General features: G+C 53.5%; 1 protein-coding gene across 1 annotated transcript; it reads left to right on the top strand.

Annotated features, from left to right (window-relative positions):
• The first annotated feature begins 7,013 nt into the window (after window positions 1-7,013).
• Window positions 7,014-22,054, top strand: LGALS2 (galectin 2). Its single transcript, XM_075573844.1, has 4 exons — window positions 7,014-7,117; window positions 9,167-9,249; window positions 14,685-14,844; window positions 21,865-22,054. Exons 1-4 carry the CDS (start codon window positions 7,112-7,114, stop codon window positions 22,009-22,011), a joined length of 396 nt encoding a protein of 131 aa, XP_075429959.1. The 5' UTR covers window positions 7,014-7,111; the 3' UTR covers window positions 22,012-22,054.
• Window positions 22,055-23,498: the final 1,444 nt, after the last annotated feature.

Genomic DNA, 23,498 nt, shown 5'->3' with positions numbered 1-23,498 from the left:
GAGGGTCAGATACAGAGAGACCCCGAGAGCAGAGATAAGAGGGTGAGATACAGGGAGACCCTGAGAGCAGAGATAAGAGGGTCAGATACAGAGAGACCCTGAGAGCCGAGATAAGAGGGTCAGATACAGGGAGACCCCGAGAGCAGAGATAAGAGGGTCAGATACAGAGACTCTGAGAGCAGAGATAAGAGGGTCAGATACAGAGACCCAGAGAGCAGAGATAAGAGGGTCAGATACAGAGACTCTGAGAGCAGAGATAAGAGGGTCAGATTCAGAGACCCCGAGAGCAGAGATAAGAGGGTCAGATACAGAGACCCGGAGAGCAGAGATAAGAGAGTCAGATACAGAGATACCCCAAGAGCAGAGATAAGAGGGTCAGAGAGAGGGAACCCCGAGAGCAGAGATAAGAGGGTCAGATACAGAGAGACCCCGAGAGCAGAGATAAGAGGGTGAGATACAGGGAGACCCTGAGAGCAGAGATAAGAGGGTCAGATACAGAGAGATCCTGAGAGCAGAGATAAGAGGGTCAGATACAGAGAGACCCTGAGAGCCGAGATAAGAGGGTCAGATACAGGGAGACCCCGAGAGCAGAGATAAGAGGGTCAGATACAGAGACTGAGAGCAGAGATAAGAGGGTCAGATACAGGGACCCTGAGAGCCGAGATAAGAGGGTCAGATACAGAGACCCCGAGAGCAGAGATAAGAGGGTCAGATACAGAGAGACTCCGAGAGCAGAGATAAGAGGTTCAGATACAGGGTCCCCGAGAGCAGAGATAAGAGGGTCAGATACAGAGAGACCCCGAGAGCAGAGATAAGAGGGTCAGATACAGGGTCCCGAGAGCAGAGATAAGAGGGTCAGACACAGAGAGGGAACCCTGAGAGCAGAGATAAGAGGGTCAGATACAGAGACCCTGAGAGCAGAGATAAGAGGGTCAGATACAGAGACCCCGAGAGCAGAGATAAGAGGGGCAGATACAGAGACCCTGAGAGCAGAGATAAGAGGGTCAGATAAAGGGTCCCAGAGAGCAGAGATAAGAGGGTTTGACACAGAGAGGGAACCCTGAGAGCAGAGATAAGAGGGTCAGATACAGAGAGACCCTGAGAGCCGAGATAAGAGGGTCAGATACAGAGACCCTGAGAGCAGAGATGAGGGTCAGATATAGGGAGACCCTGAGAGCAGAGATAAGAGGGTCAGATACAGGGAGACCCCAAGAGCAGAGATAAGAGGGTCAGATACAGGGAGACCCCGAGAGCAAAGATAAGAGAGTCAGATACAGAGACCCCGGGAGCAGAGATAAGAGGGTCAGATACAGGGACCCTGAGAGCAGAGATAAGAGGGTCTGATACAGAGACCCCGAGAGCAAAGATAAGAGGGTCAGATACAGAGACCCCGAGAGCAGAGATAAGAGAGTCAGATACAGAGACCCCGAGAGCAGAGATAAGAGGGTCAGATACAGAGACCCCGAGAGCAGAGATAAGAGGGTCAGATACAGAGACCCCGAGAGCAGAGATAAGAGAGTCAGATACAGAGTCCCCGAGAGCAGAGATAAGAGGGTCAGATATAGAGAGACCCCGAGAGCAGAGATAAGAGGGTCAGATACAGAGAGACCCCGAGACCAGAGATAAGAGGGTCGGATACAGGGATACCCCGAGAGCAGAGATAATAGGGTCAGATACGGAGAGACCACGAGAGCAGAGATAAGAGGGTCAGATACAGAGAGACCCTGAGAGCAGAGATAAGAGGGTCAGATACATTGAGACCCCGAGAGCAGAGATAAGAGGGTCAGATACAGGGAGACCCCGAGAGCAGAGATAAGAGGGTCAGATACAGAGAGACCCCGAGACCAGAGATAAGAGGGTCGGATACGGAGAGACCACAAGAGCAGAGATAAGAGGGTCAGATACAGAGAGACCCCGAGAGCAGAGATAAGAGGGTCAGACAGACAGGGATCCCAGCTGCTCACCATCACACCCGTCTCAGTACACGTTACTATTATAGAACACCTGTCCCCGGCAGCCTCCCACCGCAAATAATTAGGGAAGCACCTGTGATCCACAGGCTGCCCCTCCCCAACGGCACACACAGGGGGTTACTCATTACCTGTAATTATGCTGATCAGGTCACTATCACATGGACATTTCTTCTTTACATCAATGGGACTTCCATGGGATAGTGCCCCGATCGGCACTATCGCAGTTCAATAAATAATGTTAATTAACCGTGTGTAACAGCCTCATGCGTCACCTTCACTCCACATCTCAGCGCTGCTCTGAGCACAGTGTGATATTACAGGCTTCATATGAGGAACTGAAAGAAGATCCAGAGAGACCCCGAGAGCAGAGATAAGAGGGTCAGATACAGAGACCCAGAGAGCAGAGATAAGAGGATCAGATACAGAGACCCCAAGAGCAGAGATAAGAGGGTCAGATACAGAGACCCCGAGAGCAGATATAAGAGGGTCAGATACAGAGACCCCGAGAGCAGATATAAGAGGGTCAGATACAGAGACCCAGAGAGCAGAGATAAGAGGGTCAGATACAGAGACCCCGAGAGCAGAGATAAGAGGGTCAGATACAGAGACCCCGAGAGCAGAGATAAGAGGGTCAGATACAGAGACCCCGAGAGCAGAGATAAGAGGGTCAGATACAGAGACCCCGAGAGCAGAGATAAGAGGGTCAGATATAGAGCCCCCGAGAGCAGAGATAAGAGGGTCAGATACAGAGACCCCGAGAGCAGAGATAAGAGGGTCAGATACAGAGACCCCGAGAGCAGAGATAAGAGGGTCAGATACAGAGACCCCGAGAGCAGAGATAAGAGGGTCAGATACAGAGACCCCGAGAGCAGAGATAAGAGGGTCAGATATAGAGCCCCCGAGAGCAGAGATAAGAGGGTCAGATTCAGAGACCCGGAGAGCAGAGATAAGAGAGTCAGATACAGAGATACCCCAAGAGCAGAAATAAGAGGGTCAGAGAGAGGGAACCCTGAGAGCAGAGATAAGAGGGTCAGATACAGAGAGACCCCGAGAGCAGAGATAAGAGGGTGAGATACAGGGAGACCCTGAGAGCAGAGATAAGAGGGTCAGATATAGAGCCCCCGAGAGCAGAGATAAGAGGGTCAGATTCAGAGACCCCGAGAGCAGAGATAAGAGGGTCAGATACAGAGACCCGGAGAGCAGAGATAAGAGAGTCAGATACAGAGATACCCCAAGAGCAGAGATAAGAGGGTCAGAGAGAGGGAACCCTGAGAGCAGAGATAAGAGGGTCAGATACAGAGAGACCCCGAGAGCAGAGATAAGAGGGTGAGATACAGGGAGACCCTGAGAGCAGAGATAAGAGGGTCAGATACAGAGAGACCCTGAGAGCCGAGATAAGAGGGTCAGATACAGGGAGACCCCGAGAGCAGAGATAAGAGGGTCAGATACAGAGACTCTGAGAGCAGAGATAAGAGGGTCAGATACAGAGACCCAGAGAGCAGAGATAAGAGGGTCAGATACAGAGACTCTGAGAGCAGAGATAAGAGGGTCAGATACAGAGACTCTGAGAGCAGAGATAAGAGGGTCAGATACAGAGACCCCGAGAGCAGAGATAAGAGGGTCAGATTCAGAGACCCCGAGAGCAGAGATAAGAGGGTCAGATACAGAGACCCGGAGAGCAGAGATAAGAGAGTCAGATACAGAGATACCCCAAGAGCAGAGATAAGAGGGTCAGAGAGAGGGAACCCCGAGAGCAGAGATAAGAGGGTCAGATACAGAGAGACCCCGAGAGCAGAGATAAGAGGGTGAGATACAGGGAGACCCTGAGAGCAGAGATAAGAGGGTCAGATACAGAGAGACACTGAGAGCCGAGATAAGAGGGTCAGATACAGGGAGACCCCGAGAGCAGAGATAAGAGGGTCAGATACAGAGACTGAGAGCAGAGATAAGAGGGTCAGATACAGGGACCCTGAGAGCCGAGATAAGAGGGTCAGATACAGAGACCCCGAGAGCAGAGATAAGAGGGTCAGATACAGAGAGACTCCGAGAGCAGAGATAAGAGGGTCAGATACAGGGTCCCCGAGAGCAGAGATAAGAGGGTCAGACACAGAGAGGGAACCCTGAGAGCAGAGATAAGAGGGTCAGATACAGAGAGACCCTGAGAGCAGAGATAAGAGGGTCAGATACAGGGTCCCGAGAGCAGAGATAAGAGGGTCAGACACAGAGAGGGAACCCTGAGAGCAGAGATAAGAGGGTCAGATACAGAGACCCTGAGAGCAGAGATAAGAGGGTCAGATACAGAGACCCCGAGAGCAGAGATAAGAGGAGCAGATACAGAGACCCTGAGAGCAGAGATAAGAGGGTCAGATAAAGGGTCCCTGAGAGCAGAGATAAGAGGGTCAGATACAGAGAGACCCTGAGAGCCGAGATAAGAGGGTCAGATACAGAGACCCTGAGAGCAGAGATGAGGGTCAGATATAGGGAGACCCTGAGAGCAGAGATAAGAGGGTCAGATACAGGGAGACCCCAAGAGCAGAGATAAGAGGGTCAGATACAGGGAGACCCCGAGAGCAAAGATAAGAGAGTCAGATACAGAGACCCCGGGAGCAGAGATAAGAGGGTCAGATACAGGGACCCTGAGAGCAGAGATAAGAGGGTCTGATACAGGGACCCCGAGAGCAAAGATAAGAGGGTCAGATACAGAGACCCCGAGAGCAGAGATAAGAGAGTCAGATACAGAGACCCCGAGAGCAGAGATAAGAGGGTCAGATACAGAGACCCCGAGAGCAGAGATAAGAGGGTCAGATACAGAGACCCCGAGAGCAGAGATAAGAGAGTCAGATACAGAGTCCCCGAGAGCAGAGATAAGAGGGTCAGATACAGAGAGACCCCGAGAGCAGAGATAAGAGGGTCAGATACAGAGAGACTCCGAGACCAGAGATAAGAGGGTCGGATACAGGGATACCCCGAGAGCAGAGATAAGAGGGTCAGATACGGAGAGACCACGAGAGCAGAGATAAGAGGGTCAGATACAGAGAGACCCTGAGAGCAGAGATAAGAGGGTCAGATACATTGAGACCCCGAGAGCAGAGATAAGAGGGTCAGATACAGGGAGACCCCGAGAGCAGAGATAAGAGGGTCAGATACAGAGAGACCCCGAGACCAGAGATAAGAGGGTCGGATACAGGGATACCCCGAGAGCAGAGATAAGAGGGTCAGATACGGAGAGACCACAAGAGCAGAGATAAGAGGGTCAGATACAGAGAGACCCCGAGAGCAGAGATAAGAGGGTCAGATACAGAGAGACCCCGAGAGCAGAGATAAGAGGGTCAGATACAGGGAGACCCCGAGAGCAGAGATAAGCAGGTCAGATACAGAGAGACCCCGAGAGCAGAGATAAGAGGGTCAGATACAGGGAGACCCCGAGAGCAGAGATAAGAGGGTCAGATACAGAGAGACCCCGAGAGCAGAGATAAGAGGGTCAGATACAGGGAGACCCCGAGAGCAGAGATAAGAGGGTCAGATACAGAGAGACCCTGAGAGCAGAGATAAGAGGGAAGATATTAATCAGTAGGTTGGTGTCACAATTAAGAGGTAGACATCAGTGACAGAAGGTCTGTATCAGGGTTAAAGTGTAGGTAAGAATCTAATACAGTCATGGAAATCAAACATGCGTGGGATAGGCATATGGCTAAATCCCAAATGAAAGAAAGCCAAGAATCTAACAGCAGATTGGAAATGGGCCGGTTGGGGGGGGGGGCTGGTTAGCTGGGGGGCCTGGGAGGCTGGGCTGGTTGGGGGGCGTTGGAGGCTGAGCAGAGCGGGAGGGCTGGGCGTGCGGGTGTGCTAAGTGGTTCTTATCTGCTGTCATATTCTATGTGTCTCCTGTATGTATAACAGTTAGAAGGTGTATATCAGGATTAGGATGTAGATATGGTTTGACGCTCGTTATTACGATTAAGTATTAGGGTTAGAAGGTGTATATTAGTGTTCGAGGGTAAATATCAATTATCAGGAAGATATCACTAGAGATTCAAAATGCAGGGTCCAAAAGCAGTGAGAATTGGGATTTCTGCCCCAAATGGTAATTTCAGCAGAATGCAGAGAGTTGATGTGTCTGTGTAAGAGTTGGCTGGCTCAGGTTGGGAGGTAGGAGGTAGATTATGCGGACTGGAAATCAGTATGGGAATTTGAATCTAGTGTTGGGTTTCAACACGTCCCTGATATCCAGTAATACCAGACTGTGTTTTGTCCCTGCCGGGACCCCGTAGCGGGGAGATGTCGGCAGAGTCTTCCGGCGCCATTATTGATTTGGTTGCCCAAATGGTATTTAAAGATGAAAGGGCACAATGAGGGATAGTTGCCCTGGGGAACCCCCCTATTGGGCGGGGCGAAACCTTGGCAATGTCATTGTTGTATGTAATTAATCTTTATCCAATTGTTATTATGTGTGCTGCTGCCTCTAATATTATCTTCCTTCATTTCTGCCCCCAAATTGGCTTAGTGCAGGGGGTTCTCAACTCCAGTCCTCAAGACCCCTCAACCGGTCAGGTTTTCAGGATATCCCTGCTTCAGCCCGGGGGGTGCATTATTTGACTGGGCCACTGATTGAACAAGCTGTGTTCAGAAAACCTGAGCTGTTGGGGGTCTGTGAGAACTGGAGCTGAGAACCCCTGATTTAGTACGTAGAACCCAAAGAAGCCCACCTCCCCCACCTCCCCTCCCCCCCAAATGTCAGTTAGACAGAGCGAGGGGGACTTGGAGTTTGCTCAATGAGTCACTTTGATGGCATAGGCTGGAGATATCCCGGCTTTGTCCTCTCCTACCTCCTCCCCCCAAACAAATACCTTCTTCATACCCCCCTCTCCTCACCCATAGAGGAAGTTACTCAACCCATATACTATAAAACCTCGTGTGTCACTATGTCCCCTGCGTGAGGAGGTAACAAAGAGACAGCCAGATACAGTTACCGGGGACAAAGTCCTGCGTTTTACAGCACCCCGGATCTATACACACAGTTAATGTGTAACCCGGGAATGGGGGGGGGGGGGGCAGGGAGGGGTATATAAATGGTACAATGGGTAGGTGGGGTATTTCTGCGGCAGCTTTCTCTGTGACGATCCCACTCACTCGCCAGCATGTCTGTAAGTTCTTATTTCTTCTTTATACCTCCATATTACGTTCTGTTATTCTGCGCATGGGGGACCCTCCGCCTGGCACTGACTGCGTAGTGTAGGGTGGTACAATGTACCACTCTGTGGCCAAACTGCCTTAAAAAAAGTAGTGGTACCCTGCCTGATTTCAGTCAGTGCTACACCCCCGTTGGCAAGGCAGGGTACGTCTCGCAGCTGGGACGTTCCTTTCATATTGATGCTCTTAACGGCAGATTTACATATAATATATCTGTGCTTTGGAGAGGTCGTTATGCTGCCGGTTTGTAAAGAATATATGTAGGGGTCCTCATGTTTTGTAGAGGGGCGAGGCCAGGGGGAGCAAAATCTGAGCCCCGTCCCCGAAATCCTGCGGGACGGGGCTTCCAGTAGGGACTCAATTGGAATGAGGCTGCCTTCTAATGAGTGAGACTCACTTCTAATGAATGAGACTCGCTTCTGAGTGAGACTCACTTCTAATGAGGTAGACTGCCTTCTAATGAGTGAGGCTGCCTTCTAATGAATGAGACTCGCTTCTGAGTGAGACTCACTTCTAATGAGGTAGACTGCCTTCTAATGAGTGAGGCTGCCTTCTAATGAATGAGACTCGCTTCTGAGTGAGACTCACTTCTAATGAGGTAGACTGCCTTCTAATGAGTGAGGCTGCCTTCTAATGAATGAGACTCTCTTCTGAGTGAGACTCACTTCTAATGAGGTAGACTGCCTTCTAATGAGTGAGGCTGCCTTCTAATGAATGAGACTCGCTTCTGAGTGAGACTCACTTCTAATGAGGTAGACTGCCTTCTAATGAGGTAGACTGCCTTCTAATGAGTGAGGCTGCCTTCTGAGTGAGACTCACTTCTGAGTGAGACTGCCTTCTAATGAGTGAGACTGCCTTCTAATGAGTGAGACTGCCTTCTAATGAGTGAGTCTCAGTTCTAATGAGTGAGACTGCCTTACAATAAGTGAGACTGCCTTGTAATGAGTGAGACTGATATCCAATGAGTGAGACTCATTCCTAATGAGGGAGACTGCCTTCTGATGGGTGAGACTGCGTTGTAATGAGCGATACTCACTTCTAATGAGTGAGTCTCTCAATGAGTGCGACAACCCTCCAATGACTGAGACACTTCTAATGACACTGCTTTCTAATGAGCATGACTCGCTTCTAATTAAGTTAAATACCTGATTGATACAATTGAAACTGAAACAGAATTCGTTTTTTTTATTTAGAACATGTTGATAAATACAAATAATTACTGTAATATTATTTATAATAGTCATAAAGTGAAAAGAATACATTTTGTTAACCACTATAATTAAATATGCGTTCTGCGTCAAATACTGTTTTGTTTTTTTCTTCTGAATACTCTCCCTGTCCCCTCTCCCTGTCCTACGCTCTGTCCCCTCTCCCTGTCCTACTCTCTGTCCCCTCTCCCTGTTCTACCCCGTCCCCTCTCCCTGTCCTCACTCCCTGTCCTACTATCTCTGTCCCCTCTCCCTGTCCCCTCTCCCTGTCCCCTCTCCGTCCCCTCTCTGTCCCCTCTCTCTGTCCCCTCTTCCCTCTCCCTGTCTCCTCTCTCTGTCCCCTCTCCCTGTCCCCTCTCCCTGTCCCGTCTCCCTCTCCCCTCTCTGTTCCCTCTCCCTGTCCCCTCTCCCTGTCCCCTCTCCCTGTCCTTCTCTCTGTCCCCTCTCCCTGTCCTATGCTCTGTCCCATCTCCCTGTCCTACTCTCTGTCCCCTCTCCGTCCCCTCTCCCTGTTCTACCCCCTGTCCCCTCCATGTCCTCACTCCCTGTCCCCTCTCCCTGTCCCCTCTCCCTGTCCCCTCTCCCTCTCCCCTCTCTGTTCCCTCTCCCTGTCCCCTCTCCCTGTCCCCTCTCCCTGTCCCCTCTCCCTGTCCCCTTGCTCCATCCCTTTATCCCGCTCTTGCTAACCCTAGAAATCTCAGAGGATATAAAGGAGATATCTCAGGTTCACGATCCCTTCGCATGAAGCGTTGCTAGAAGACGTGCGCTGACTCCTGTTCCTTTGTTTCCCCTCAGGAGAAATTTGAGATCCTGAACCTGGAGATGAAGTCTGGGGAAAGCTTGAAGCTTAAGGGACAACTGCCAGGAGACGCTAAGAAGTAGGTCCAGGGGGTGCAGACGTCAGCACGTAACATTGTAACCCGTTAAACAATGAAGGTTACAGCACGGAATGCAAACACTGCTAGAGACGAAGGTCCTGGGCGATTAATAAGCCTCCAGGAACAGTTATACATATAGCTGCAACGCACATCTTGGATGAGAGGAATGGGAATTATTATATCATACGTGCATCAAACACATGATAGGAAAAGGAATCTCTCCTTTGCGTTCACCTCCTGGGTGATCCGGGAAGATCTTGGACAAAGTAAATGAGAGACAAAAGCAGAAATGCCAGCACAACATACAAAGTGACACAACATATAGTGCAACACTTCAGTGCCATTCTGCTCATGAGTAAGGGTCATTTAGTTACAAACCCTTTGGCCAAAGCGTTGTAAGCCTGCAGCCACGTCACGGCATGACCAGTCTGCAGCCACGTCACAGCATGACCAGTCTGCAGCCACGTCACGGCGTGACCAGTCTGCAGCGACGTCACGGCGTGACCAGTCTGCAGCCACGTCACGGCGTGACCAGTCTGCAGCCACGTCACGGCGTGACCAGTCTGCAGCCACGTCACGGCATGACCAGTCTGCAGCCACGTCACGGCGTGACCAGTCTGCAGCCACGTCACGGCATGACCAGTCTGCAGCCACGTCACGGCGTGACCAGTCTGCAGCCACGTCACGGCGTGACCAGTCTGCAGCCACGTCACGGCGTGACCAGTCTGCAGGTCCTAACACTGCCTGGTAACATTCTCCTACACCTCTCTTCTGCTGGAGGAGACAGACCGTACTGGGTCTGTGATGCACAGGATCATGATAAAAACTGCTCATTGGAAAGTGGGGCGGGGCGAGCTTTAAACCCGGGGAGGAGGGGCCACACCTCCAACCAACAGCAGCTGCATAACCCAGCAAGCTCCAGAACCCCAAAACCCACCCTCACATCATATATACAGCATATATAATAGTGTCAGAAAGCAGCGCTACTGAGCGTGGGAAAACGTATAAACAAAAACAGAAACTCCCAGCGCAACATACAAAGTATGTATATTGTATGTCTTTATTTATATAGCGCCAAAAGTGTACTCAGCGCTTCACAAAGAATACAGTACAGGGAATTAAAATACATTAAGTGCAGCAAAGTCAGACAATAGGAAAGGAAATCCCTGCCCCGAAGAGCTTACAATCTAAGAGGTTTGAGGGGAAACTTACAGAGAAAGCAGGTGAGGGAATAAGTGCTGTAGATGGCAGTGATTGGCTACAATGGGTGTTAGGTGTGACTGTGGGACAGTAGCCATGAGTGCAGGCTATTGGGAGTCTTAACTTATGGGGTGAGTTTTAAGGTTAGTCAGTATTAATTCAGAAGGTTAACAGCATTTACAGGGGAAGAGATGGCAGGGAGGCGTGGGTGAGATCAGGTGTGTATGTCTGGGTTCAGGCTTAGGGGAGATCCCCAGCAGCAGGAAGGCGTAGATAGAGGGTGTGAATAGAGGATTTGTGTGGGTGTTTTTCTATAGAGGGGTAAATAAGTTGTTGGGTGAGAGGTGTATATATAATGGTGCAGTGGCGAGTGGGGAAGTTGGAGAGAACAGAGACGTTCACAAAGGAGTGATGAAGCAGTAAACAGACAAAGCAATAGGGAGGTTATAGTGAGATGCAGAAGGAGAGACTTCCCAGGTATTGGAGGATAGGAAGAGTACAAATAACCGCAGCTTTTAGAAAGTCAAATTCTCACAGTATATATGTGTTTTTTTTTATATAGCGCCATTAATGTACATAGCGCTTCACAGCAGTAATACGCAACAGTCATATAAATAACAAATAATACAAATAACAGATCATGGGAATAAGTTCTTCAGACATAAAAGTAATATTTAGGAAGAAGAGTCCCTGCTCCAAGGAGCTTACAATCTAATTGGTAGGTAGGAAGAACGTACAGAGACAGTAGGAGGGAGTTCTGGTAAGTGCATCTGCAGGGGGCCAAGCTTGATGTATCATGTGTATAGTATTAGCCACAGTGCTACTCGTATGCTTCTTTACGCAAGTGTGTCTTAAGGTGGGTCTTAAATGTAGATAGGGAGAGTGCTAGTCGGGTATTGAGGGGAAGGGCATTCCAGAGGTGAGGGGCAGTCAGTGAGAAAGGTTTAAGGTGGGAGAGGGCTTTAGATACAAAGGGGGCAGGGGAGACGCTGAGACAGATTTAGGAAAGAGTAGAGTGATTCTGGCAGCAGCGTTTAGGATAGATTGTAGGTGAGACAGGTGAGAGGCAGGAAGGCCGGACAGCAGGAGGTTACAGTAATCGAGACGGGAGAGAATGAGGGCCTGAGTCAGAGGTTTAGCAGTCAAGCAACAGAGGAAAGGGCGTATCTTTGTGATATTGCTAAGGAAAAAGCGACAGGTTTTAGAAATGTTTTGAATGTGAGAGGAGAATGTGAGAGAGGAGTCGAGTGTGAACCCTTAGGCCTGGGACATGGTACAACAGACCCCGCTGAGCCGCACTGAGCAGATGAATTTACCCCCTGCATCTGTAATCAGCGCGGCTTTAGGAGCCACTTCCGCACGCTTCCGCATGCGTGCGGAGGCGTGTGTAATTGCAGGAGACAGGACAATTTAATTTTTGCCGCATACGGCCAAAAGCCAATGGTAGTCCGTGACGTTGGCAATGTGGCGCACTAGCCCCGCCCCCCACCCGGCTCCCACCCGGCTCCTAAGCGCGCACGCTGACACTCATGCAGGGACACAAAAAAGCTCCTGCTTGAGTAGGAGAGCATGAGCGTCAGCGCTGCGAATGTCCCCATGCCCGAGGCCTTAGGCAGCGTGCTTGGGCTGCTGGGTGAATGATAGTACTTCCAACAGTAATGTGGAAGGAGGTAGTGGGGCCAGGTTTGGGAGGAAGTATGAGGAGCTCTGTTTATGCCATGTTTAAGTCGGCGGAGGGCCATCCAGGATAATATCGCAGAGAGACATTCAGAAACTTTCGTCTGTACAGCAGGTGTAAGGTATGGATTTGAAAAGTACATTTGTGTGGCGTCAGCATAGAGGTGATATTTAAACACAAGAGATGTGATTAGGTAATATGAGCAAAGTGTAATGACCTCGTGTCTTTGGCAGCATGGAGGTCATTAGTTATTTTAATGAAGACTGTTTCTGTGGAGTGAGCAGTGCAGAAGCCAGATTGTAGAGGGTCTAGGAGCGTATAGGTGTTGAGAATATGGAGCGAACAAGAGAATACAAGACGTTCAAGGAGTTTAGAGGCAAAAGGCAGGAGGGAGACAGGTCGATAGTTACTGTAGAAAGACAGGTAGGGTCAAGATTGCTGTTTTTGAGTAATGGTATAACTGTTGTATGTTTGAAGGAGGATGGAAAGGTACAAGAATAGAGGAAGGAGTTAAAAAAATGTGTGTGAGCGTAGGGATTATAGTAGGAGCAAGAGGTTTTAGGAGATGGGAGGGAATGGGGTCAAGAGGGCAAGTGGTAGAGTGAGAAGAGGAGATCAGCAACGACACATCCTCCTCTGTGACAGCGGAAAAAGAGTCAAGGAAGGCAGGAGGAGAGTTAGGAAGCCGTGTAGGTTGGGAGGAGGATACAGAGAGGATGTTCTCACGTATGGATTATACCTTTTCCTTAAAATAGTCAGCAAAGTCCTGGTGAGATGGAGGAAGAAGAAGAGGCAGCTGAGGGTGGTCTGAGTAGAGATCAAAGACAGAGAAGAGTTGGCGTGGGTTAGATTTGTGTGTGTTGATTAGTGAAGAAAAGTAGGTTTGTTTAGCCTGAGAGAGGGCAGAGTTGAAACATGATAGCATAAATTTGTAGTGAAGGAAGTCTGCGAGCGTGTGAGATTTCCTCCAGAGGCGTTCAGAGGAACAAGTGAAGGACACAGTATATAGTACAATACTTCAGTGCCAATCTGCTCATGAGTAAGGGCCATCCAGTTAAACCCTTTGGCCAAAATGTTATAAGCTTGCAGCCAACATCAAGGCATGACCAATTTGCAGGTCCAAACACTTGCTGGTAAAATAAGAGGCACAGCGCAATGGAATGAGTGGAAAAACAGGTGTATTGAAGACACACAAAAAGAAATAGTAACTCACATGAGATATAATTAAGAGCAAACTTCTCAAAGTCCCGGGTGAGAGTTGGACAAGTCCAAAGATGGTTTACAGAAGGGGCCAGGCGATCCGGGTCCCAGACGTCCGCTCGCTGCACACGGGAGGAAGAGGAGATGAAAAATGTACTGCTCAACAGCTGCTTACACCGCTGATGCGCCCAGCACGCGGCCACACGCACAGACACCAAATGGAAGAATCTTCTACTCACAACAACAAACAGTAGCCCCCTGATGGGCCCCTTCTGTAAACCATCTTTGGACTTGTCCAGCTCTCACCCGGGACTTTGAGAAGTTTGCTCTTAATTATGTCTCATGTGAGTTACTGTGAAAATGGCTACGCAGAGTCAAATGATGCTGCGTTGCCATGACAACGGGATGCTACGTGACGTCATGACAACTTGACGCCGCGTGACGTCACGTAGTGTTCCGATTGACTACACGCAGCCAGTTTCACAGGAACTGCAGGGGAGACACTCACAAGTTGCAGGAGAATGCCAAGAGACGCCGCAGGTAAGACTCGCCAGCAGGGAAAATGCACTCGCCCGAGGCGGGTGGGCAAGTGCATTTGTCGAGCCCTGTATGTATGTATGCGTGTGTGTGTGTGTGTGTGTATGTATATATATACACACACACTTTGTTATGGGGGCCTGGGGTGGTATTCTAATATGGAAAACAAATGAGATCAGATGGGTTGTGAGTGTTGACAGTAGTTTAGAGGGATGTACAGTACCGAGATGTCAACCCCCTGAGAGATTTTGGGGTTCATGACCCCCAAAAATGACATTTTCGTGGAACAACTACAGAAGTATCAATGAGACCCCATTGAAATCTACAGGTGTTATTATATCAAATGCGATAGCGGCAATTTGGTGCGACCGAAAGTGCCATTGACTCTATTGGAGCTTTCCAAGTGGTAACGCTGAATCAGGGTTATTGCTCTTTATAGGATAAGATCCTATGAGACACTGTTGCTAAAAATCAGACACTAACTCCAGATCAACGAGACTGACTCCAGATCAATGAGACTGACTCTAGATCAATGAGACTGGCTCTAGACCAATGAGACTGGCTCTAGACCAATGAGACTGGCTCTAGACCAATGAGACTGGCTCTAGATCAATGAGACTGGCTCTAGACCAATGAGACTGGCTCTAGATCAATGAGACTGACACTAGATCGGTGAGACTGGCTCTAGACAAACTAGACTGGCTCCAGAACGGTGAGACTGGCTCCAGATCGGTGAAAGTTGACATTTCCATGTGTGGCCCATGTGCTCCTTATCTACATCCAATGTCCATGTCCCATTCCCCCCCCTTTCCCTCTGCAGCTTCTCCGTTAACCTGGGCCGCAGCGCTACTGATGTAGGGTTGCACTTTAACCCTCGCCTGAATGATAAAACTATAGTGTGCAACTCCAAGCACAGCAACAACTGGGAGGCAGAGCAGCGGGACGGCCACATGTGCTTCACACCGGGGTCAGAGGCCAAGGTGAGTATCAGGGGGCTTAATGTGCTTTAAACCCGAGTCAGAGGCCATGGACAGGAGCAGAGGGCACAAGTGCATTTTTAACTGGGGTCAGACTTCAAGCTAAGAGGGCTCAGATGTCAATCTGGAGTTAAAATAAGTCAGGAATAATAAATGCAGCTTTCTCTCTCTCCTCCTCTCTCTCTTTCCCTCTCTGTCCCTTCTTTCTCCCTCCCTCTTCTCTAACTCTCTTTTCTTTCCTTCCTGCCTTCATATCTTTTTTCCGGTCTCTCACTCACTTTTTCCTTCCTTCCTGCCTCTTTGCTCCTTGCTTGTTTTCCAATCATTCCCTCTCAACTTCCCACCCTCTCCTTACTTTCTCATTCCCACCTCCATTTCTATTATTATCCGCTTCCTTCCTTCTCTCTTTATCCGCTTCCTTCCTTCTCTCTGCTTCCTTCCCTCTCTCCGCCTCCTTCCTTTCTCTCTGCTTCCTTCCTCTCTCTCCGCCTCCTTCCCGCTCTCTCCGCCTCCTTCCCTCTCTCCCTGCCTTCTTCCCTCTATCTCCGCCTCCTTCCTCTCTCTCCGCCTCCTTCCCTCTCTCTCTCTGCCTCCTTCCCTCTCTCTCTCTCTGCTTCCTTCCTCTATCTCCGCCTCCTTCCTCTCTCTCCGCCTCCTTCCCTCTCTCCACCTCCTTCTCGCTCCGCCTCCTTCCTCTCTCTCTCTCTCTCTCTCTGTCTCCTTCTTCTATCTCCACCTCCTTCCTCTCTCTCTGCCTCCTTCCTCTCTCTCTGCCTCCTTCCTCTCTCTCTCTGCCTCCTTCCTCTCTCTCCGCCTCCTTCCCTCTCTCCGCCTCCTACCCTCTCTCCGCCTCCTTCCCTCTCTCCGCCTCCTTCCCTCTCTCCGCCTCCTTCCCTCTCTCCGCCTCCTTCCTTCTCTCTCCGCCTCCTTCCTTCTCTCTCCGTCTCCTTCCTTCTCTCCGCCTCCTTCCCTCTCTCCGCCTCCTTCCTCTCTCTCCGCCTCCTTCCCTCTCTCCGCCTCCTTCCTTCTCTCTCCGCCTCCTTCCTTCTCTCTCCGTCTCCTTCCTTCTCTCCGCCTCCTTCCCTCTCTCCGCCTCCTTCCCTCTCTCCGCCTCCTTCCCTCTCCCTGCCTCCTTCCCTCTCTCCGCCTCCTTCCCTCTCTCCGCCTCCTTCCCTCTCCGCCTCCTTCCTCTCTCTCCGCCTCCTTCCTCTCTCTCCGCCTCCTTCCTCTCTCTCCGCCTCCTTCCCCTCTCTCTCCACCTCCTTCCCTCTCTCTCCGCCTCCTTCCCTCACTCTGCTCCCTCTCTCCGCCTCCTTCCCTCTCTCCGCCTCCTTCCCTCTCTCCGCCTCCTTCCTCTCTCTCCGCCTCCTTCCTCTCTCTCCGCCTCCTTCCTCTCTCTCCGCCTCCTTCCCCTCTCTCTCCACCTCCTTCCCTCTCTCTCCGCCTCCTTCCCTCACTCTGCTCCCTCTCTCCGCCTCCTTCCCTCTCTCCGCCTCCTTCCCTCTCTCCGCCTCCTTCCCTCTCTCTCCGCCTCCTTCCCTCACTCTGCTCCCTCTCTCCGCCTCCCTCTCTCCGCCTCCTTCCCTCTCTCCGCCTCCTTTCCTCTCTCCGCCTCCTTTCCTCTCTCCGCCTCCTTTCCTCTCTCCGCCTCCTTCCCTCTCTCCGCCTCCTTTCCTCTCTCCGCCTCCTTCCCTCTCTCCGCCTCCTTCCCTCACTCTGCTCCCTCTCTCCGCCTCCTTCCCTCTCTCCGCCTCCTTCCCTCTCTCTCCGCCTCCTTCCCTCTCTCCGCCTCCTTCCCTCTCTCCGCCTCCTTCCCTCTCTCCGCCTCCTTCCTCTCTCTCCGCCTCCTTCCTCTCTCTCCGCCTCCTTCCCCTCTCTCTCCACCTCCTTCCCTCTCTCTCCGCCTCCTTCCCTCACTCTGCTCCCTCTCTCCGCCTCCTTCCCTCTCTCCGCCTCCTTTCCTCTCTCCGCCTCCTTCCCTCTCTCCGCCTCCTTCCCCCTCTCTACACCTCCTTCCCTCTCTCCGTCTCCTTCCTCTCTCTCCGCCTCCTTCCCCCTCTCTCCGCCTCCTTCCCTCTCTCCGCCTCCTTCCCCCTCTCTCCGCCTCCTTCCCTCTCTCCGCCTCCTTCCCCTCTCTCCACCTCCTTCCTTCTCTCTCCGCCTCCTTCCCTCACTCTGCTCCCTCTCTCCGCCTCCTTCCCTCTCTCTCCGCCTCCTTCCCCCTCTCTCCGCCTCCTTCCCTCTCTCCGCCTCCTTCCTCTCTCTCCGCCTCCTTCCCCTCTCTCTCCACCTCCTTCCCTCTCTCTCCGCCTCCTTCCCTCTCTCCGCCTCCTTCCCTCTCTCCGCCTCCTTCCTCTCTCTCTGCCTCCTTCCCCTCTCTCTCCACCTCCTTCCCTCTCTCTCCGCCTCCTTCCCTCACTCTGCTCCCTCTCTCCGCCTCCTTCCCTCTCTCCGCCTCCTTCCCTCTCTCCGCCTCCTTCCTCTCTCTCCGCCTCCTTCCCTCTCTCCGCCTCCTTCCTTCTCTCTCCGCCTCCTTCCCTCTCTCCGCCTCCTTCCCTCTCTCCGCCTCCTTCCTTCTCTCTCCGCCTCCTTCCCTCTCTCCGCCTCCTTCCTCTCTCTCTGCCTCCTTCCCTCTCTCCCTGCCTCCTTCCCTCTTTCTGCCTCCTTCCCTCTCTCTCCGCCTCCTTCCCCCTCTCTCCGCCTCCTTCCCTCTTTCCGCCTCCTTCCCTCTCTCTCCGCCTCCTTCCCCCTCTCTCCGCCTCCTTCCCCCTCTCTCCGCCTCCTTCCTTCTCTCTCCGCCTCCTTCCCTCTCTCCGCCTCCTTCCCTCTCTCCGCCTCCTTCCCTCTCTCCGCCTCCTTCCCTCTCTCCGCCTCCTTCCTCTCTCTCCACCTCCTTCCCCTCTCTCTCCACCTCCTTCCCTCTCTCTCCGCCTCCTTCCCTCACTCTGCTCCCTCTCTCCGCCTCCTTCCCTCTCTCTCCGCCTCCTTCCCCCTCTCTCCGCCTCCTTCCCTCTCTCCGCCTCCTTCCTCTCTCTCCGCCTCCTTCCCCTCTCTCTCCACCTCCTTCCCTCTTTCTCCGCCTCCTTCCCTCACTCTGCTCCCTCTCTCCGCCTCCTTCCCTCTCTCTCCGCCTCCTTCCCCCTCTGTACGCCTCCTTCCCTCTCTCCGCCTCCTTCCTCTCTCTCCGCCTCCTTCCCCCTCTCTCCGCCTCCTTCCCTCTCTCCGCCTCCTTCCCCCTCTCTCCGCCTCCTTCCCTCTCTCCGCCTCCTTCCCCTCTCTCCACCTCCTTCCTTCTCTCTCCGCCTCCTTCCCTCACTCTGCTCCCTCTCTCCAACTCCTTCCCTCTCTCTCCGCCTCCTTCCCCCTCTCTCCGCCTTCTTCCCTCTCTCCGCCTCCTTCCTCTCTCTCCGCCTCCTTCCCCTCTCTCTCCACCTCCTTCCCTCTCTCTCCGCCTCCTTCCCTCTCTCCGCCTCCTTCCCTCTCTCCGCCTCCTTCCTCTCTCTCCGCCTCCTTCCCTCTCTCCGCCTCCTTTCCTCTCTCGGCCTCCTTCCCTCTCTCCGCCTCCTTCCCCCTCTCTCCGCCTCCTTCCCTCTCTCCGCCTCCTTCCTCTCTCTCCGCCTCCTTCCCCTCTCTCTCCACCTCCTTCCCTCTCTCTCCGCCTCCTTCCCTCTCTCCGCCTCCTTCCCTCTCTCCGCCTCCTTCCTCTCTCTCCGCCTCCTTCCCCTCTCTCTGCTCCCTCTCCGCCTCCTTCCCTCTCTCCGCCTCCTTCCCTCTCTCTCTCCGCCTCCTTCCCTCTCTCTCTCCGCCTCCTTCCCTCTCTCCGCCTCCTTTCCTCTCTCCGCCTCCTTCCCTCTCTCCGCCTCCTTCCCCCTCTCTCCGCCTCCTTCCCCCTCTCTCCGCCTCCTTCCCTCTCTCCGCCTCCTTCCCTCTCTCCGCCTCCTTCCCTCTCTCCGCCTCCTTCCTCTCTCTCCGCCTCCTTCCCCTCTCTCTCCACCTCCTTCCCTCTCTCTCCGCCTCCTTCCCTCACTCTGCTCCCTCTCTCCGCCTCCTTCCCTCTCTCCGCCTCCTTCCCTCTCTCTCTCCGCCTCCTTCCCTCTCTCTCTCCGCCTCCTTCCCTCTCTCCGCCTCCTTTCCTCTCTCCGCCTCCTTTCCTCTCTCCGCCTCCTTCCCTCTCTCCGCCTCCTTCCCCCTCTCTCCGCCTCCTTCCCCCTCTCTCTGCCTCCTTCCCTCTCTCCGACTCCTTCCCTCTCTCTGCCTCCTTCCCCCTCTCTCCGCCTCCTTCCCTCTCTCCGCCTCCTTCCCTCTCTCCGCCTCCTTCCCTCTCTCTCCGCCTCCTTCCCTCTCTCTCCGCCTCCTTCCCTCTCTCCGCCTCCTTCCCTCTCTCCGCCTCCTTCCCTCTCTCCGCCTCCTTCCCTCTCTCTCCGCCTCCTTCCCCCTCTCTCCGCCTCCTTCCTTCGCTCTCCGCCTCCTTCCTCTCTCTCCGCCTCCTTCCCTCTCTCTCCGCCTCCTTCCCTCTCTCTCCGCCTCCTTCCCTCTCTCCGCCTCCTTCCCTCCGCCTCCTTCCCTCCGCCTCCTTCCCTCTCTCTCCGCCTCCTTCCCTCTCTCTCCGCCTCCTTCCCTCTCTCTCTGCCTCCTTCCCTCTCTCTCCGCCTCCTTCCCTCTCTCCGCCTCCTTCCCTCTCTCCGCCTCCTTCCTTCTCTCCGCCTCCTTCCCTCTCTCCGCCTCCTTCCTCTCTCTCCGCCTCCTTCCCTCTCTCCGCCTCCTTCCCTCTCTCCGCCTCCTTCCCTCTCTCCGCCTCCTTCCCTCTCTCTCCGCCAACTTCCTCTCTCTCCGCCTCCTTCCTCTCTCTCCGCCTCCTTCCCTCTCTCCGCCTCCTTCCTCTCTCTCCGCCTCCTTCCCTCTCTCCGCCTCCTTCCCTCTCTCCGCCAACTTCCTCTCTCTCCGCCTCCTTCCCTCTCTCTCCGCCTCCTTCCCCCTCTCTCCGCCTCCTTCCCTCTCTCCGCCTCCTTCCCTCTCTCCGCCTCCTTCCCCCTCTCTCCGCCTCCTTCCCTCTCTCCGCCTCCTTCCTCTCTCTCCGCCTCCTTCCCTCTCTCCGCCTCCTTCCCTCTCTCCGCCAACTTCCTCTCTCTCCGCCTCCTTCCCTCTCTCTCCGCCTCCTTCCCCCTCTCTCCGCCTCCTTCCCTCTCTCCGCCTCCTTCCCTCTCTCCGCCTCCTTCCCCCTCTCTCCGCCTCCTTCCCTCTCTCCGCCTCCTTCCTCTCTCTCCGCCTCCTTCCTCTCTCTCCGCCTCCTTCCCTCTCTCTCCGCCTCCTTCCCTCTCTCTCCGCCTCCTTCCTCTCTCTCCGCCTCCTTCCCTCTCTCTCCGCCTCCTTCCCTCTCTCTCCGCCTCCTTCCCTCTCTCCGCCTCCTTCCCTCTCTCCGCCTCCTTCCTCTCTCTCCGCCTCCTTCCCTCTCTCCGCCTCCTTCCCTCTCTCCGCCTCCTTCCCTCTCTCCGCCTCCTTCCCTCTCTCCGCCTCCTTCCCTCTCTCTCCGCCTCCTTCCTCTCTCTCCGCCTCCTTCCCTCTCTCTCCGCCTCCTTCCCTCTCTCTCCGCCTCCTTTTCTCTCTCTGCCTCCTTCCCTCTCTCCGCCTCCTTCCTCTCTCTCCGCCTCCTTCCCTCTCTCCGCCTCCTTCCCTCTCTCCGCCTCCTTCCCTCTCTCCGCCTCCTTCCCTCTCTCTCCGCCAACTTCCTCTCTCTCCGCCTCCTTCCTCTCTCTCCGCCTCCTTCCCTCTCTCCGCCTCCTTCCCTCTCTCCGCCTCCTTCCCTCTCTCTCCGCCAACTTCCTCTCTCTCCGCCTCCTTCCTCTCTCTCCGCCTCCTTCCCTCTCTCCGCCTCCTTCCCTCTCTCCGCCTCCTTCCCCCTCTCTCCGCCTCCTTCCCTCTCTCCGCCTCCTTCCCTCTCTCCGCCTCCTTCCCTCTCTCCGCCTCCTTCCCTCTCTCCGCCTCCTTCCCTCTCTCTCCGCCAACTTCCTCTCTCTCCGCCTCCTTCCTCTCTCTCCGCCTCCTTCCCTCTCTCCGCCTCCTTCCCTCTCTCCGCCTCCTTCCCTCTCTCTCCGCCAACTTCCTCTCTCTCCGCCTCCTTCCTCTCTCTCCGCCTCCTTCCCTCTCTCCGCCTCCTTCCCTCTCTCCGCCTCCTTCCCCCTCTCTCCGCCTCCTTCCCTCTCTCCGCCTCCTTCCCTCTCTCCGCCTCCTTCCCCCTCTCTCCGCCTCCTTCCCTCTCTCCGCCTCCTTCCCTCTCTCCGCCTCCTTCCCTCTCTCCGCCTCCTTCCTCTCTCTCCGCCTCCTTCCTCTCTCTCCGCCTCCTTCCCTCTCTCCGCCTCCTTCCCTCTCTCCGCCTCCTTCCTTCTCTCTCCGCCTCCTTCCCTCTCTCCGCCTCCTTCCCTCTCTCCGCCTCCTTCCTTCTCTCTCCGCCTCCTTCCCTCTCTCCGCCTCCTTCCTCTCTCTCTGCCTCCTTCCCTCTCTCCCTGCCTCCTTCCCTCTTTCCGCCTCCTTCCCTCTCTCTCCGCCTCCTTCCTCCTCTCTCCGCCTCCTTCCCTCTTTCCGCCTCCTTCCCTCTCTCTCCGCCTCCTTCCCCCTCTCTCCGCCTCCTTCCCCCTCTCTCCGCCGCCTTCCTTCTCTCTCCGCCTCCTTCCCTCTCTCCGCCTCCTTCCCTCTCTCCGCCTCCTTCCTCTCTCTCCGCCTCCTTCCTCTCTCTCCGCCTCCTTCCTCTCTCTCCGCCTGCTTCCCCTCTCTCTCCACCTCCTTCCCTCTCTCCGCCTCCTTCCCTCTCTCCGCCTCCTTCCCTCTCTCCGCCTCCTTCCCTCTCTCTCCGCCTCCTTCCTCCTCTCTCCGCCTCCTTCCCTCTTTCCGCCTCCTTCCCTCTCTCTCCGCCTCCTTCCCCCTCTCTCCGCCTCCTTCCCCCTCTCTCCGCCTCCTTCCCTCTCTCTCCGCCTCCTTCCCTCTCTCCGCCTCCTTCCCTCTCTCCGCCTCCTTCCTCTCTCTCTGCAGTTCTCCATCAAATTGAACGGAAACAAGTTTGAGGTGAAACTTCCTGACGGCCACGAGATTTCTTTCCCCAATCGTCACGGGCATGACAAGCTCACCTACCTGTCTGTTAAAGGGGACTTCAAGGTCACGTCCTTCAAATATGAGTGAAGAGACATATGCTGCTGGACACAATAAAAAAATATTGCCTTAACGACCATGTTAATTGTGTTCTTATTCACTACAAAAAATACAAAAGATCGTGCAACAGGATTAAGGGTCAGTCCCTCCTAGGGGCAAAGTGTACTAATGGCAGTGACAGGGTTAAGGGGTCAGTCCCTCCTAGGGGCAAAGTGTTCTAATGGCAGTGACAGGGTTAAGGGGTCAGTCCCTCCTAGGGGCAAAGTGTACTAATGGCAGTGACAGGGTTAAGGGGTCAGTCCCTCCTAGGGGCAAAGTGTTCTAATGGCAGTGACAGGGTTAAGGGGTCAGTCCCTCCTAGGGGCAAAGTGTACTAATGGCAGTGACAGGGTTAAGGGGTCAATCTCTCCTAGGGGCCAAGTGTACTAATGGCAGTGGCATGTTTAAGGGGTCAGTCCCTCCTAGGGGTAAAGTGTACTAATGGCAGTGGCATGTTTAAGGGGTCAGTCCCTCCTAGGGGCAAAGTGTACTAATGGCAGTGGCATGTTTAAGGGGTCAGTCCCTCCTAGGGGCAAACTGTACAAATGGCAGTGAGTTCTGGCTCATGCACGCTGTGCCAAGTGAGTAGAGGCAAGCAGCTTAACTCACTCCCTGTAGATGTCCACAGAGTCCTTCTTTCTTTTGTACTTTTATTGTAAAAAAAACAATGACAAAAAGGGGGGAATTGGGCATGTGGCAAAAGTAAGGGAGAGGTAAATTGCAATAGCTAAACTACGTGACAGACAATTTATGACTATCCACAATTGCTGCTGGATATAGAAGAAAGCATGCTAGCCTGGACTAAGAGAAATACAGTCAGGCCGTGCCAACTAGCAGGAGAGGCTGGAACAGCTCAACTAACTAAGAAATGCAGGGTGGTTGCCAGTGTCATGGAACAAGTAAGCCCATTTCTGCTCTCTCTGATCACCCCCCCCCCCCCTTCTTTGCAGCTTCTGCTTGTCAGCTCCTTAAGTTCAGCTGCATGTATTTGTTACACACACACACAGTGCCTGTGTGATGTATCAATATGTTGCATTTTCTGCCACTGTTCATGAGGTCTGTGAGTTGCTATAGCAACCTATGAGATCCTTCTCAGAATGGGCTATTCTGCAATCCCCCCTGCCTTGCTGACAGTTAGTTTGTCCCATCTCACTTCTAGTGTGACCCTTGCCCCTCACTTCCTTTTCCACCCAAGAACACAGAGAGTACAGACCTGTTTGCAACTACCCCTGGCAAGGCCTTTCTGTCTTACCGTAGTCTAACCTCACGCAAACATTCAGATAGAGAAGCACTCTCTACTCACCTACAAGTACCCTTTGTTTTCTACTTCTGCAATAAAATTAACAAAGACAATCAGGACGTGTGATGCTTTGGAAGAGGGAAGACATGAGTTAAACTAACTGGGATTATTCATACATCATACGTGACCCTGGTTCCAGTATAGCCACGGCAACAGACTATAAACTAAGGGAATGATA

This window comes from Ascaphus truei, chromosome 17 (genome assembly GCF_040206685.1).
Source record: "Ascaphus truei isolate aAscTru1 chromosome 17, aAscTru1.hap1, whole genome shotgun sequence".
NCBI lineage: Eukaryota > Metazoa > Chordata > Amphibia > Anura > Ascaphidae > Ascaphus > Ascaphus truei.
Note: the sequence above shows the minus strand (reverse complement) of the source record. Positions and strands in the feature narration are given on the sequence as shown.